General features: G+C 37.0%; 1 protein-coding gene across 2 annotated transcripts in view; it reads left to right on the top strand.

The window, feature by feature from the left end:
- ABCC4 (ATP binding cassette subfamily C member 4) overlaps window positions 1-14,139 on the top strand; it is a 153,652-nt gene that overhangs the window by 88,219 nt on the left and 51,294 nt on the right. For both annotated transcript variants that reach the window (XM_054383749.1, XM_054383741.1), the window contains exon 20: window positions 5,032-5,111. In XM_054383749.1, the coding sequence (XP_054239724.1) occupies window positions 5,032-5,111 (80 nt within the window). The remainder of the gene's footprint in view (window positions 1-5,031; window positions 5,112-14,139) is intronic.

Raw genomic sequence — 14,139 nt, 5'->3', positions numbered from 1 at the left:
GAACATCTATTCCAGAGTATCAGTAGGCACCTGCAGAAGCAAAGTGGGTATGTAGCACCTGAGCACATTCTGATTCATGCAATTAAAGCAGTTTACAGAGTGAGAAAGAAAAGAATATCACATACTGAGGTTTGGTGTCTTTTTCATGGAGAACAAAAGAGGTTTGATTCCTGCACTACAAGTTTAGCCTAACTATTGTGTAGTGGAGGAGGTTTAATGAATCATTGTTGAACTTTGATACTGCCAAGTATTTGACCATTAAATAGTCTGAAATGTGTACATAGCACTTTGGTGACAGACCCTTATTTAACTGTGATTAATTGGCATTGAATACTTATTTAATTACTTCGGAAGAAATCATAACAACACTGTGTGTTCTGATTGAGTTATTTGATGTAAAAACAAACATAGGACTATTGAAGAGAGCACATTCCCTCTTGCAACTTGCTGCACACCACATTGAAGCCTGAGAATGATTAAACCAGCAGATACTATTCACAAATTTGGTTGCTGTTGTAGCATTGGCCTTCGTAGGTCTTGATCTCTTAAAAGACTTTGTTAGTGGTTTCATTATGTTTTCTTTGCCTTAGGAGGTTTAGATTTAGTGCTTTCTTTTTGCTTTTGAAGCCCAGTCTGAAACTCTCTGGGATAAGTAAAGAATGCAAGTATTAAGTGAGCTTCAACATCTTTATATGCTGAAAATACTGGACTAGATTTAAGAATCATTGTCTTGTGTCTTGGGTCTTTATCACAGTAATGTTCAGTTAAGGATTTGGGCTATTCTGAAAATACGAAGTATTTTGAGATGGCAGTGTTGATAGTCTGTAGGTTTGGGGGAGAAGGATATTAGAAGTTTTGGAGAGAATTTTGGGTGTCATGCAGGTCCTGCCTTTTTGAATAGCAGGTGCAACAGTTGAATCTGAAGAACCACCCCTAAAAGCTAGGTTTGCAAATGCTAGTAGAAGCTGTAGACATCACTGTCAGTGTTTTGAGTCCTGACTCAAAATGGTTACTCTACTTTTCATATCTGGAATGTTTTCTCTTGCATGCTTAATAATGCATAAGTAAGCCACTGATTTGCTGTGCTTCCAGTAAGTGGAAATAGTTGTTTCTTCATACCTTGCGAAATAGACCTCATTTACTTGCAGGCATCCTTATAAATGTAGCAATCCTTCTGGATGCAATATCATGATGGCTATGGGGCGTTTTGTGGATATTTGCAAATCATAGCACTTCTTGGAGCTCCATTGCTCTCTCTGCCATATGGTGAAGGAACCTGTTAGCTTTAGTGGGTTACTGTAGATTGTTTCTGCATAGGATGTCCTGAATAAAATGCCAATTCGGTTACATCTGTATGAACAGAATCTGAAATACTTCTCCAGGCTTATATTTTCTATTACACAGTCACGGGGGTAATATCATTTAAACCCAGCAACATGGAAAGTAGGACTAAATCTTGTGGCATTGTCACTTGTTTAACAGTAGGAAAGCATTAGTGGTCACTAAATAGCCATTACAAGAGGGAGATATGGACCTCCTAGCAAGAAGTAAAGTGTTTTCCTAGGCTTAATGACTTCAGGTGTTATTTTCTTGAATTACTAATGTGCAAACATTAAATAGACCATAAATGTCTATTTTTCCCAATAATTCCAAAATTAAAAAAAAAAAAGTTCTACTACCACAGATTCATCTGGACATTTATCGTGAAGCATCTGATTCATATCTTCACTTTTTAGACTGTTTTAACTATATCAGGTGAGCTGTAAAAGATACCAATTTTCAAGGTTTGACTTTTTGATATACAGTTTCTTTTGCTCACTTGTATTTTACTCCTTGTCATTTTACAGAACTATATTCTTACATTTTAAAGAGGATTAGGCAGATTAAAAGATATATTCGTGTTTTATTGATAATGTCAGATTAATTTCCACTTTCCTAGGAGCAGCTCACAGCTCTGTAGAAACACTATTATACTTAAAAATTTCATAAGATGATTGTCAAAATACAGTTTTAGCAATTAGTGAGCAACTTGATTACCAGTGGGAGCTGGAGGAGGTGGTATTTAGTGGATGTATGGGAGAGATAGTAAGACAGAGGACTACCAAGGCTGCCGCAGGTGAACTAAGTTTTCCTTCATGACTGTATTCCTTAAAGAACTCCACTGGAAGAGATGTTACTGTGGACGAGAGCGTTGACAAATTTGCTCTTGGTGTGCAGGATGAAGGGAAGTATTCTGCAGCTCTTGTTTATATCTGTGCTGGCTTTTACCCCTGAAAATGCTGGGACAGATGTCTGTCATGCTTGAAACCTAAATCTCTTCTTGTCATAACCTTTCTCAGGAGATGGTTGAAGGCTGTCACAACCTCTTGCTGAGCTCTTCTCCCTGGTATCCAGTGATAACACTTGTGGGAATGGTTCACAGCTGTGCCAGAGGAGGTTTAGACTGGACATTAGGTAGCATTTCATTGCTAAGAGGGTGATAAAACACTGGAGTAGGCTTCCTAGAGAGGTGGTTGATGCCTCAAGGCTGTCAGCATTCCAGAGGCATTTGAACAATGCCACTTAGGTTTTTCAACTTTTGGTCAGCCCTGAGTTAGTCAGGCAGTTGGACTAGATGATTGTTGTAGATCACTTCCAGTAACATAATCTATCCTATCCTAAGAATTGCTGAAAAAAATCCCAAGAAATCCAGATTCACAGTCTGCAAATACTTCGTTGAGCAACTCAGCAGGTGATTCTTTGTTGGAAATTGTAGGGGATGGAAAGGAGATCTGAACTCTGAGATACTGCTGGAACTGAAACGAGTTAAATTGCTTTTGACAGCAAGCATATTGTAATGGCTTCTCTCTTCTAGGCCTTAAGGCCTTGTCCATACTGTACAAAATGAGAGTAAGCACAGCACTTTTCCAGGAACAAGTCTGGATATGCTCTTCCACTTGTGTGATGAAGGAGATTGTGAAGGGGTTGCTTGATTCCTGGAGGTGCCAACACTGGTCTGTGCTGTGATTGTAGAAAGTGTCCAGACTGAGTGACCTTACTGCCTTCTGGCAGTGTTGCATGAGATGGCCTTTGTGCAATAGCTTCTTATATCAGTCTGAAACCATTACAGATAAAACTTCAAATTTGCAGTTGGAGGCAAAAGGGGATTCTAAGGCTGAATTAATGTGGGGTTTGCTGTTGTGTACAGCTTGTTAATTGCGGGGGGGTCTCACAACATTTCATGGAAGGGCTCAGCACTGTTACCTCCACTTGCTCTGCTGTTCACTCTAAAATAAAGTGAAATCACTCAGGAGGCAAGTGATCAAGATGGGCAGAGATTGCTAATACCTTGAGCCCCATCCTTTAATCCATCTTGTTTCCCTCATCTGCCCCTTCTGGACAGAGTGCTAAAGAAAAATCTTGTCAGAAGGAAGCATTTAATGTCTCTAAATTATTTTCATTTTGCCAGTGAATTCTTGGTTCATTTGAAAACAACCTGGAATGTGATATTTAAGGATACGGAGTCTTAGGTACAGCATGCATGCACTGTATGGTAGATGACTCTTTCATGGCCAGTCTTCATGTAATGAAATCACAGGAAAAGGTGATTTTAAAAAACGCTGCCTTGTTGGGAGTTCCTTCTGATACATCTACCCCAACATGAAATCAGTGAAAGAGAACATCACCAGCTGCCACTCCCAGTAAAAAAGATGAAGGAGATTTTGCTGAGTCTTGTGCTTCTATCTCTGTGTGCAAAGCCTAAAAATAGGATGAATTGTCTGCTGTAAGTAATTGCCTGTGGTAGTAAAATAGTGCAGAACAAGCTGTTTGACACCAGTAGCTCTCTTTGGAGTCATGTCCCAAGTCTTAGGATAAGACGCTTTGTGTATTGCTTGGTGTGGAACAGAAATTACCTCAAAAAGAGAAATTGATGTTATGCAACAAAAGTCATAATTCTCATATCCATGAACACAAAGGTAGAATGATGGTTTCTATACAAGATATTTCAGTATTTCTTATCTCCAAGTGATGTCTTCAACACACTCCATGGAAACTTTAAACTTAACTGCTTTCTGTTTAATGAGCTCCTTTGAAAAGGGGAAAAAAAAAGTCTTTTTGTTGCCAGTGCAGTGAATGTGTTTGTACCAGTTAGAAGTAATAATAGAATCAAGATATATGGAGATAAAAGAGCAGTGTGAATGCATGTGCAGGCAGTACACACCTTTGAAAAGGCCAAATTCCTGCTTTTAGTTTAGTTTCTTTCCTGCTGAATAGAGATATTGATTAATAGAGAAAGATAATAATCCACTTATGAGTGGCAGCATCGTGGCTTCTAATTATCAAACAACTCATGCTGTAACTGATTTTTTTCACTGGAGTAGAACTTGGGAAAATAGAGAAGTGTAAATGCTTCACTGACAGCAGGTTAAAAATTGTTTTACTACCTTTAATAAAGATCTGCGTTGTCAAGGTTTTGAATAAATATAAATGGAAGCCTGCATGAATGAAAACCTATCTGAAATTTTATTTCAGAAACACCTGCAATTTGACTCTGTGTATGGTGGTGGAGGGGGTGGAATGAAAGTACTAAAAAAAAATTTAAAAAATCAGTTAGATCAACTAGCATCCATCTGGGACATGCACACACTAGTGAGTTTCAGTCAAGGATAGGAACAGACTCTGGCTGATGTTACTTGATGAAACTTGCATTAAGTTGGCTGAACTGTAAGCCTTGCTCTACGTATGCATGTGTGTTTTCACCTGTTGGGTTCTACTGAACTGTTATCTTCAAAGCCCATTTTAGTTTCTTCCTAGCAGTTAAAGTAAAGGTTTTATGTTTAGGTGAAAGGCATTTGTAAAAAATTATTCTTCAAAATAGATTGCAGTGGTTGTAAAAGATTCCCTTCATGGTGGTTTCAAAAAAGTGTTTTTTATCTTTAGATTCCAGCAGTTTCCTTTTAACTGTTACTAATATGGTAAAGCATGGTGTGTTTAAGATATTTGCAGGAATTATGTATTTATTTATTTTACTTTCCAACCCTGTTTCTGTAGGAAGAATCTTAAATCGTTTCTCCAAAGATATTGGCCACATGGATGACTTGCTTCCGTTGACGTTTTTGGACTTCGTGCAGGTAATTAGGTTGCTCCTGTCAAAGGCTTCTGCGCTGCACTCTGAATCAAGGTGCCTGTATGCTTTGGTGAAGATCAGGTATTTGTCACAGATGTAGTTGAGTTGAATGGAAGTGCTTGTTTGTGAAAGAAAGGTGTGGTTGAAATTTAATGTGTCAGTAAAAAGCTAACATGAGTAATAACTGGCAGGTAGGAGTGGCTGTACACAGCTTGCTATTATGTCAAGATTTCAGTTCATAGTAGCTACATGCTTGGTAAATTGCTCCTGATTTGCCTCCTAGCAATCTGGCAAGCTTATTGCTGTTATAAGAAATATGTCCATAGTAAAGAAACAATCAACTCACATGAAAAGATAGCACAGATTAACCTAATTATGTGTCTACTTCCACAAAGAATCAAATGCTTACCACACCGTTTTGGATTAAAATAGGTGTGGCTATTTACAAAGAAAAGATTAGTAGTAATAGGGTGAATATAATAGCCTTAATAGGAACAAGTGAAATAAGTTGCTACAGACAAGAAAGATGGACAAAGCACTGAGATTTTGGTGATGATGAAAGGATAAAGGATTATATATGACATCAAGGTAATTTTTTTTTGTTGCAGTTGGTATTAATTCCCCTTGTAAAAAGTGTGGAGGATAAAGCTGCAAAAATATAGATCATACTATATGAAAATAACATGAATTAAGGAGTAATGTGCTTTGGTGAGACCTCACCTGGAGTACTGTGTTCAGCTTTGGGGCCCCCAACACAAGAGACATGATCACAGAGTTGGAGCACCTCTCCTGTGAAGATAGGCTGAAAGAATTGGGGCTGTTCAGCCTGGAGAAGAGAAGGCTCTTGGGAGGCCTTATATAGTACATTTCAATATCTGTAGGGGACCTACAGGAATGCTGGGAAAGGCCTGTTTATAAGGGCTTGTAGCAGTAAGATGAGGGGCAATAGTCTGAAACAGGAGCAGAGTAGATTTAGGTTAGACATAAGGAGGAAGTTCTTTACAATGAGAGTGGTAAAATACTAGAACAGGTTGCCCAGGGATATGGTTGAAGCCCACTACCTGAAGACATATAAGATTAGAGTTGATGTGGCCCTGGGCAGCCTGATCTAGTTGGAGGTTTCCCTGCTTACTGCAGGGACATGGGACAAGATGACCTTTGAGGGTCCCTTCCAATCTAATGCAATCTGTGAATACACAGAATCATGGAATCTAGAGAAAGAAATATCTTAATGCATCAGACTGTCATGCTCAAGTCAGATATATTTCTTAAAGTACTGTTACTAACTTGGCCTCATCTCTTAGAGGGAACTTATTCAGGATCTAAACCTTGTTTTGACTTCTTTGAAGCTAAACCAAAGACATTATAGGTTGAGCAGTTTAATCACATTGTTCATGAGTAACTCTTGAAAATAGGAGGAAAAACAAATCCAGTAACTTAGTAAAAACATTTCTTAAGATGAAGTCTTTTTAGTAGTTCAGTGCAGGAGTTGAGTATGTGTTTGTTTTTGAAAGCATTTCCAGCACCACCTGTCATTTTACCTATTGATTAAAGCAATTGGGCGGGGAGGGGTTGTGAGTTAGGGTTGCTTAAAATTAATATTAAGATTTTGAATTCATGGGCAAACTGTCTTGAGGATTACACTTTCTTTTTTGTCAGAGGTAACCAACTTGTTGCTCCAAAAGAAAGCTAAGGGAGCTAACCTGTATATGTGCAGCACATGCAGAGTACCGAGTCATCTAGCAGCCCATTCTTATTTGGCCACTGGTACGTCAGGCAGTATGTGTTTGCCAAAAATAACTGGTCTGGGATGAAAGAATGAAAGCTGTGGCTTTGAATGTGATTGTCTTCTTCTTTCAAGCTTCTACTATAAGCCACATTTCATAAACATTTCCCTTTGTGTTGATTACTTTGTGCATTTGTTTTAAATTGGCTATTGAATAATTTGTCAGATTTTGAAGTTTGTATTTTACATGAAAAGTTTTCCTTTTCAAAAAAGTAAAGTTACATGTTCTATTGGGCATCAGAAAATAAAATGTGGGAAATTATTGATGATTTAATAATATGCTGCTATCCATAGACAAAAGAACTTCCTTCGTGGCAAGTTTTCTAAAACTTGCTATTCTTGATAGGCAAGCTTGTTGGTTAGTGGCTGCCTTTTGAAATTCAGTAGCAAAGATATGATATTTATATCTGAAGAAGCACAGATCTTTACAAAGGATAGCTGTTATCAATTATGATAGAGATCTTTTGTCACTTGCTTTGTTTGCAGGTGTCTTTTATAAGACTTCCTATAATCCCTTCAGGAAGAAATATTTTCTCCTTTCTAAAAACAGTATTAGCTAAATATAAAAGCTCTGATCCCAGCCATTGTTGTTGATTCTTTGAGAGACATTTCCCAACATTCATTGTTTAAATGGTTGTCAGGAGGAATCAAGTGAAACTTAATAAACAATGCAGTAACTGGTTCATCTTACTTTGTGTGTAGAAGCTTTTCTTGAGCGGATTTGCATTGAAGAAGTCCTTTTTCTCAGTTATTGCTAGGATCATTGTGAAGCATTCCTGCCTTTTACTATATTGGCAACTGTGTGTATAATTTCTGCACAAATAAATACAATGTGAGTGTACATCCAAAAACTACAGTATGAACCCCTTTTTAATACCTATAAATAAAGAAAATCTACTGATTTCAAGAATTTTGTAATTATACCAAGTACAGATTTTAAGGAAGTGCTAAAAATTTCTAATGTTCTTTTTAAAGTGCCTAATAAGATTTATACACAGCACTACAGTCATAATGAGCATGATTAGTCTAGACAGCTATACTGGATGAAAATTAATTCCTTAAATTAAAGGAACTGAATTTTCTGCATCTTCTGTTGAGTCAATGAAGAAAAAACAATCAAGTCTCTTCAAGAAAGTGGATAGCTGCTGCACACTTACTTGTTAAAGCAAAAATAAAAGGTATGTGGCAGGCACAAAAATGCATTATAGGCCTTGTGAATTCTGAAAACTGGCTAGATTTTGCAGAACTCTTGCTTTGCAATAGCTCCTAAAGTAGCATCTCTCACTGTTTTTAAAGTTTTCTGCCATCCTTTCTTTCATTAAAGTGCACCAAAATATAGCACACCTGTTTTCAGAGAGATTGAGGGCAAAAGGGTCTGTCCTGACTCAAAGGCAGTATTTTCTTTCTTAACTGACAGATTTTAACAGTTTATGAAATGTGTCTCATGTTAGTGCAATTGACTGTCCTTTTGTAGAAATGACTGCTGTATCCACAAGATGTATACATTAAAAGTAAGTCTCATTTATGAGAACACATTTATGGCTATATTTGACTATGTGGCTGTTGAAGAGAACTCTCTGGGTAAATGCGGAGAAACTCGAAACCAAATGTTGTTAGGCACTTCGACACTTCAAATCTTTAATTGTATATTTACAGTCCAGTTCAAAGTTCATTGAAGTAAAAAATAAACTTTACAGTTTGTCATCTAAGTTTGAGCCTATCTTCTGTAATGGATAATGACTGGCCATAAGGTTTCATACCAGCTCTTCTAAAAATAAAATGGAAAGCAATACTGTGTTCACTATGACATTTGTTATTTCTGCTAAATACAGCACTAAATATGGTTGTAAAATCAGATAGCAGTTAATGTTTGTACGTTGTTTCAGATAGTCAAAAAGACTAATGAACTTACTTGGTGAATATAGTGTATTTTTTGGGAGAGTTCACATTTTTAGTTACTTGCCTTACTGCTGTTAACCTCCTTAGCCTTAGTTCTGCATCTCACTTTCTTTTTCCTCTCTTGAGTTATGTTTTTTGACAGGTATTTTCCAGCTAAGTTACAATCTCCCCAGGTAAAGGACTACTTGTTTGAAGGCCATTACAGTGCTTTAAAACTTTCAAAGAGTATTTAAACATTGCTTCGCTTAGACATGCATGCTTTATTTATGTATTTGTTAGCTTAATCAGAGGGCAGGCCTGGCTGTGACCTCAAAGAGCTACCCCAATGCAAATAATTGCAGAAATGCTTTCTTCAGTTGGTACAAAGTTGATCATCCTGTAAGTAAGTCCAAAGCGACTTAAGGAAGTCAAGTGCAATTTAAGATGACTGGGATTTTGTTACTTTTCTTAGGCTGATTTACTCAGTGTTACAACCAACTGTTATTCCTCCCTCAGCCTTAAGCCCTGCAGGAGTACAGAGTTCTTTTGGTATGGACTTGACTAGTAGATGTGGGGCTTGTAGTTTAAAATATTGTGGTTACAATGCATAGCAATGATTAGCTCAGTGCATCCCTAATAAAACACTGTACTCATTTGGGAAAAGGCCAGCCAAAGAATAAAAGAATTTAATGGGGGTGTATTAGGAATTAATAATTCAATATATTTAATAGTATTTTGTGCACAATACCCCAGATATTTCTAAGTGATGAGTATTTTGGATGCTGTGTTTTTGAGGGCTTGTCAAAAGCTTGGTTTTAGTACTCAGTTTGACTTGAAATAGATCTACAGAGCCTTAACATCTTTAAACTGTGGTCTCAGGTGATGCAGGATGAGTACCCAAACTGACAAACTACAAGTTGAAAATTTTATCTATAAACTGATTGAATGCATAGAGTGGTGAAATAGATTTCAGACTTTCTTTTGATCTTGTTAATTATGATGGTAAATTTCAACGGGATTGTTTTCTTCGTACTTGCTTGTCTTTTTAATTCTTCAGTGATCTTATTACCTGTTAATTGAGTTGATTTTCTCCTTTAGGTTCTAGTGAATTTGAGTAACTTAATGTGATTGCCCCTTTATTTTGATTTCTCAGCCTGTGTTGCGTTGGGGGGATGGGGTGGAAATCATGATTGTTTTGTTTCTGGAGAACACTGTGAACATGTGAACTATCTGCAGCTGCCCTTGGAAAAGGGCAGTGATTTATTGAGGAAAACTGAATTGCAAAACCTTTTTCCTCCCCAAAATCAACAGCTTGACTGAGTTTAAATAACTGACTTTTCATATCCTTTCATCACACACAAAGACCTAATCCTGAGACTACTTGAGCCACCAATGTAGGCTGTGGCTGAGACCACCACTGAATGTGCCATTCCCTTCTCACCACACACAAAACACATTGACTGCAGCTTTATGAAGTGAAAAAGCTGAAGAAAAGGAAAATGTGAAGGAGGTGTCCACAGTCCTTTCTTTAAAAAAAAAAAAAAAAAAAAAAAAAAACAGAAAGAAAGAAAGGAAAAAAAAGCTGCTGCATCTGGATATTAGGAACAAAAAGTGCCTCAGACTGGAATAATAGCTTGGGTCACTTGCTTTCGTATGTGCACAAGAGCGGAACTGCCGTTCCTTGTTTCAGTACCACTGACCCTTGCATTTTAGTGTGTGAAGATGTCAGGGAAAGTGTGTAGAAGGAATTCCAGAATCTTTTAGTTTAACAATGACGTTGTTATTTTGTGATTTCTCTTGATGGGTGGAGTTCTGGCAGGGGAGGGTGGTTGTGGGTTTTTTCCAGTTTATCTAGGTTTTATATGTATGCACCTGGGAGTTTTAAGAAATATTTTTATTCATTAAAGAAGAGTTCTTTCTCTGTTAAATATCACCATAAATTTGTTGTGAGGAACTGTGTTAAATGCTGGCTTATATTCTTTTTAGCCTGCTATGTAGAGCAGACCTGTATCTTGGAGACGTTTTCTGATTTCCCTTCTGTGGAATCCTGGTAGTTTCTCTTCAAGGTTAGATCACAAGATTCTGCAGTTGTCCTGAAGGTTTAAATGAAAAATAAATTCTAAAAAACAGTTGCCTTTTGGCACTTGACTATTGAAATTTCACAAAACTTTTTCTCTGTGGAACTGAGGTTCTGACTGTAACGTTCCCAAAATGCCTACTGTAGTGCATCTTGTTAGTGCCTAATGAAAGGTCATTTAAAAAATAATAGGGGTATATAGTTTTTTCATTGGTTACTTTTGAACTCTTAATTTCAGAAAATGTTAAAATGGTCGTTACAATAAAAAAAACCAGGTTTTGGTATAGTCAGTGCTGTCAGTTTTGCTACATTCTTTGAAATAAAAAGGGATTGTACTCTTAAACAAACAAACAAAACAGCAACAACAAAACTTTACCACAAATATCCTGCCTGTTTACCTGGTCATCATCATCCCACTGAATCCCCCCACCCTTCCTGCCCCACCCCCCTTCAAAAAGAAAAAAAAAAAAAGAGAAAGAGAAAAAGACAAGGTAGGAAGTTGAAGGAAGAGCAGGCTTCAGTTGCATTTGTGCCTCCAAGACCAACATGCAGGAGCTGGGAGTTTAGCACAGGCACTTGTCTAAATAATACAGTTCTTTACTGACCTTTTATTCCTCTGTCTTTGAATGCCCTTATTGTTAAATCCCAGTAGCCAATTATTCTTGTTGATGGTGACCATCAACAGCTGTGAAGATAACCTATGCCAAAGCTATTGCTGGTCTTTATTTGTCATCATACTTCTTTGAATGTAAAGATGAGTGTCTTGCATCATACAGGCTGCACATTTACTCGTACTGTTGGTACCTGTATAGAATGAAACGTGTATTCTGGAGTCACTACTAATAGGTAGATTCCTTTATATATGTGGACCTTAGTTTTCTTGGGAAGGCTACATGTCTGTTACATGTCATTAATAATCATTAATAATGCAGACCAATTCTTTCCCTCACCCTTTCATTTCCCTATTTATATTGGTGTGTAGCATTTTTATAAAAACGGATACGTGTGTTGTTTTCCACATACTAGTACCAAGGCAACAGATATCATTGTAGTAACAAAACTTACTTGGTGTGAGAACGTAACGTCACTTTTTTAAAGTTTGTATTTACTTGGTATTGATAAGATTTGAAGATACAGTCCCTTATCTAACATGGGAAAGAAGATAAAATAATACCCAAAAAAAAGTGACTGGCTTTTTGTCGTCCTGCTTTCTTGTTTTCATTAACTCTTTTTCTCCATTTATATGGAGGTAAATGTAGATAATGGTTTTGTTACTGGGCTGTTCTTTCTATTTTCTGAATGAAAGGTGGAATTTTTTGTGTTTTGAATGTAGTAATCGGAAAAATAAAGCGAGCTTTCACTTAATGCCTCTTTCTGGAGCATATGAGTATTGTGAGATGCAGTCTTCCTCCTAATTTTTCTAACATTTTAAGCAGATTGTGGCTTACTGGTAGCTGTTCTTGAATTATTTTGGTATATTGGACTGAAATCTGTGAATACAAAATTTTCTCCAAACTGATTCTCTGTTTTCTTTATCAGATGACTCTCAATACATTTGTAACAACTAGAAAGCAGATCAGCTGTATGTATGGGGACAGTGACATGTCCCCATTCTGTGTGTTTTGGAAATTTCCTCCCTTTTAGTTAAGGTGGAATTTATAAAAGTTCCGGAGAGAGATTCCATTTGTCTGGAGCTTTTTATATCTCTTAGAAGGTATTTTCTTGTTTATTCTTCTTACTGTGAAAGAGAGCTTAGAAATACTCTGATGTAAGTGAACTGATGTTCAGCAGTTTTCTCTTCTTTTTGGTCTGTCTTTCTTTTCTACTTTTAGTCCCAAAGTGGGAATTTTCTTATCGTTGTTATTAGGTATGTACCTGAATTTTTAAGCATTATTGCAACCTCTCATATCTGCAGCTCAAGCCGATGATTATTTTTAAGACTTCTGAAGATCATTAACATTTCTAACACTTCACAGTGGTTAGAAATCTTTTAATTCTGCTGTCAGTCTTAGAGTGTGACAATCCTGTTCCAAATGGTGATAAGTGCAAATCTTCTAGATTGCCTTAAACTACTGATATGCCATAGATAGCACAATGTGTGCTTACAAACAAATTAGGATTTCACTGTTCAGCAAAAGGACTGGAGATTCCACTTTTGATGCAAGAAAAAAAGGAGAAATTTGTAGGTAATTTGAATTACTAAGCCATATAGCTCTCTGTGTGTGTGTGTGTGTGTGTGTGTGTTAAATCATTATGCATATTTATGCCCAGAACACACATGTGGGACAAGGAATCATCTTTATTTAAAAAAAAAAAAAAAAAAAAAAAAAAGACAACATCTTGTAACAATGTTCTGCCAGGGTTATTTGTGCATCTTGTGCAGAACGTAAGATTTTTTTTTTTTGTGCTGAAGCTGATACCATGGCTGTCTGGTAAACTGCAGCTGATTTGAAAACTCCAGACAAGGTTGCTCTTCGAAAGGTAGAGGTTGTGGTGTAGGCAGTTTTGTACCGCAGAAGATGATAGCTCACCTGGGAGCTGAGTGTCACATATCTTTGGGAAGTTTATATTACTTTGTGTTACTTCTGTGTTACAGGATAGTTTTGTGCCATTTTCTGAAAATAGATTCATTTGGGTTGCACTCCTGAAATAGGGAAAATCTGTGTGTTTAGTAGGGCTATACCAAAGGCTCAGCAATAACAGCTAGCCCTGCACTGTGGAAGAAGAGGATGCTGAATGATTGCATTTTCTTTCACAGTCACATTCCTAAATCTTTTTTTCTGTTTTCCTTGCTGGGTTTTGAAATCAGTCTGATGTTTAAACAAGTAGAGCTCTCTTAGTATGAAAGTCACTCGTATGATAACAGGTTTACAGCTTTCCTTCTAAAACTGAAAACATGCTGGCTTTTGGTACCCAGTTTTGTTGTCCATCCTTCTGTTAAATATAATGTAACATTGAGAAAAAGAATTTATTGTTGTTCTCACTTGATAATCTGGATACTTACTTTGCCAAGTGCATATTTGTTGATGGTTTGTGATAAATAAATTTCTGAAAGTATTCCTGATGGTCTTGGAACATATTTCTCTGCCAAGTAAGTTTCGTTTTGCATCTTTAGATGCCACTGAGTTCTGTACCTGCAGAGAATTGCTGAGCTGGGTGAAGCCCGATGAGGCTGGTGCTGATTAGTTACTGTTGCTGAAAGCATCAGGCCACTGTGAAGCTGAGTGATCAGTGAATGGAACATAGTACTGAAAGATTAGGAGTCAAGAATTTATTCTGAATAGGAATGTA

This window comes from Indicator indicator, chromosome 1, assembly GCF_027791375.1.
Source record: "Indicator indicator isolate 239-I01 chromosome 1, UM_Iind_1.1, whole genome shotgun sequence".
Classification (NCBI taxonomy): domain Eukaryota; kingdom Metazoa; phylum Chordata; class Aves; order Piciformes; family Indicatoridae; genus Indicator; species Indicator indicator.
This window is presented reverse-complemented; position numbering and strand designations above follow the sequence as displayed.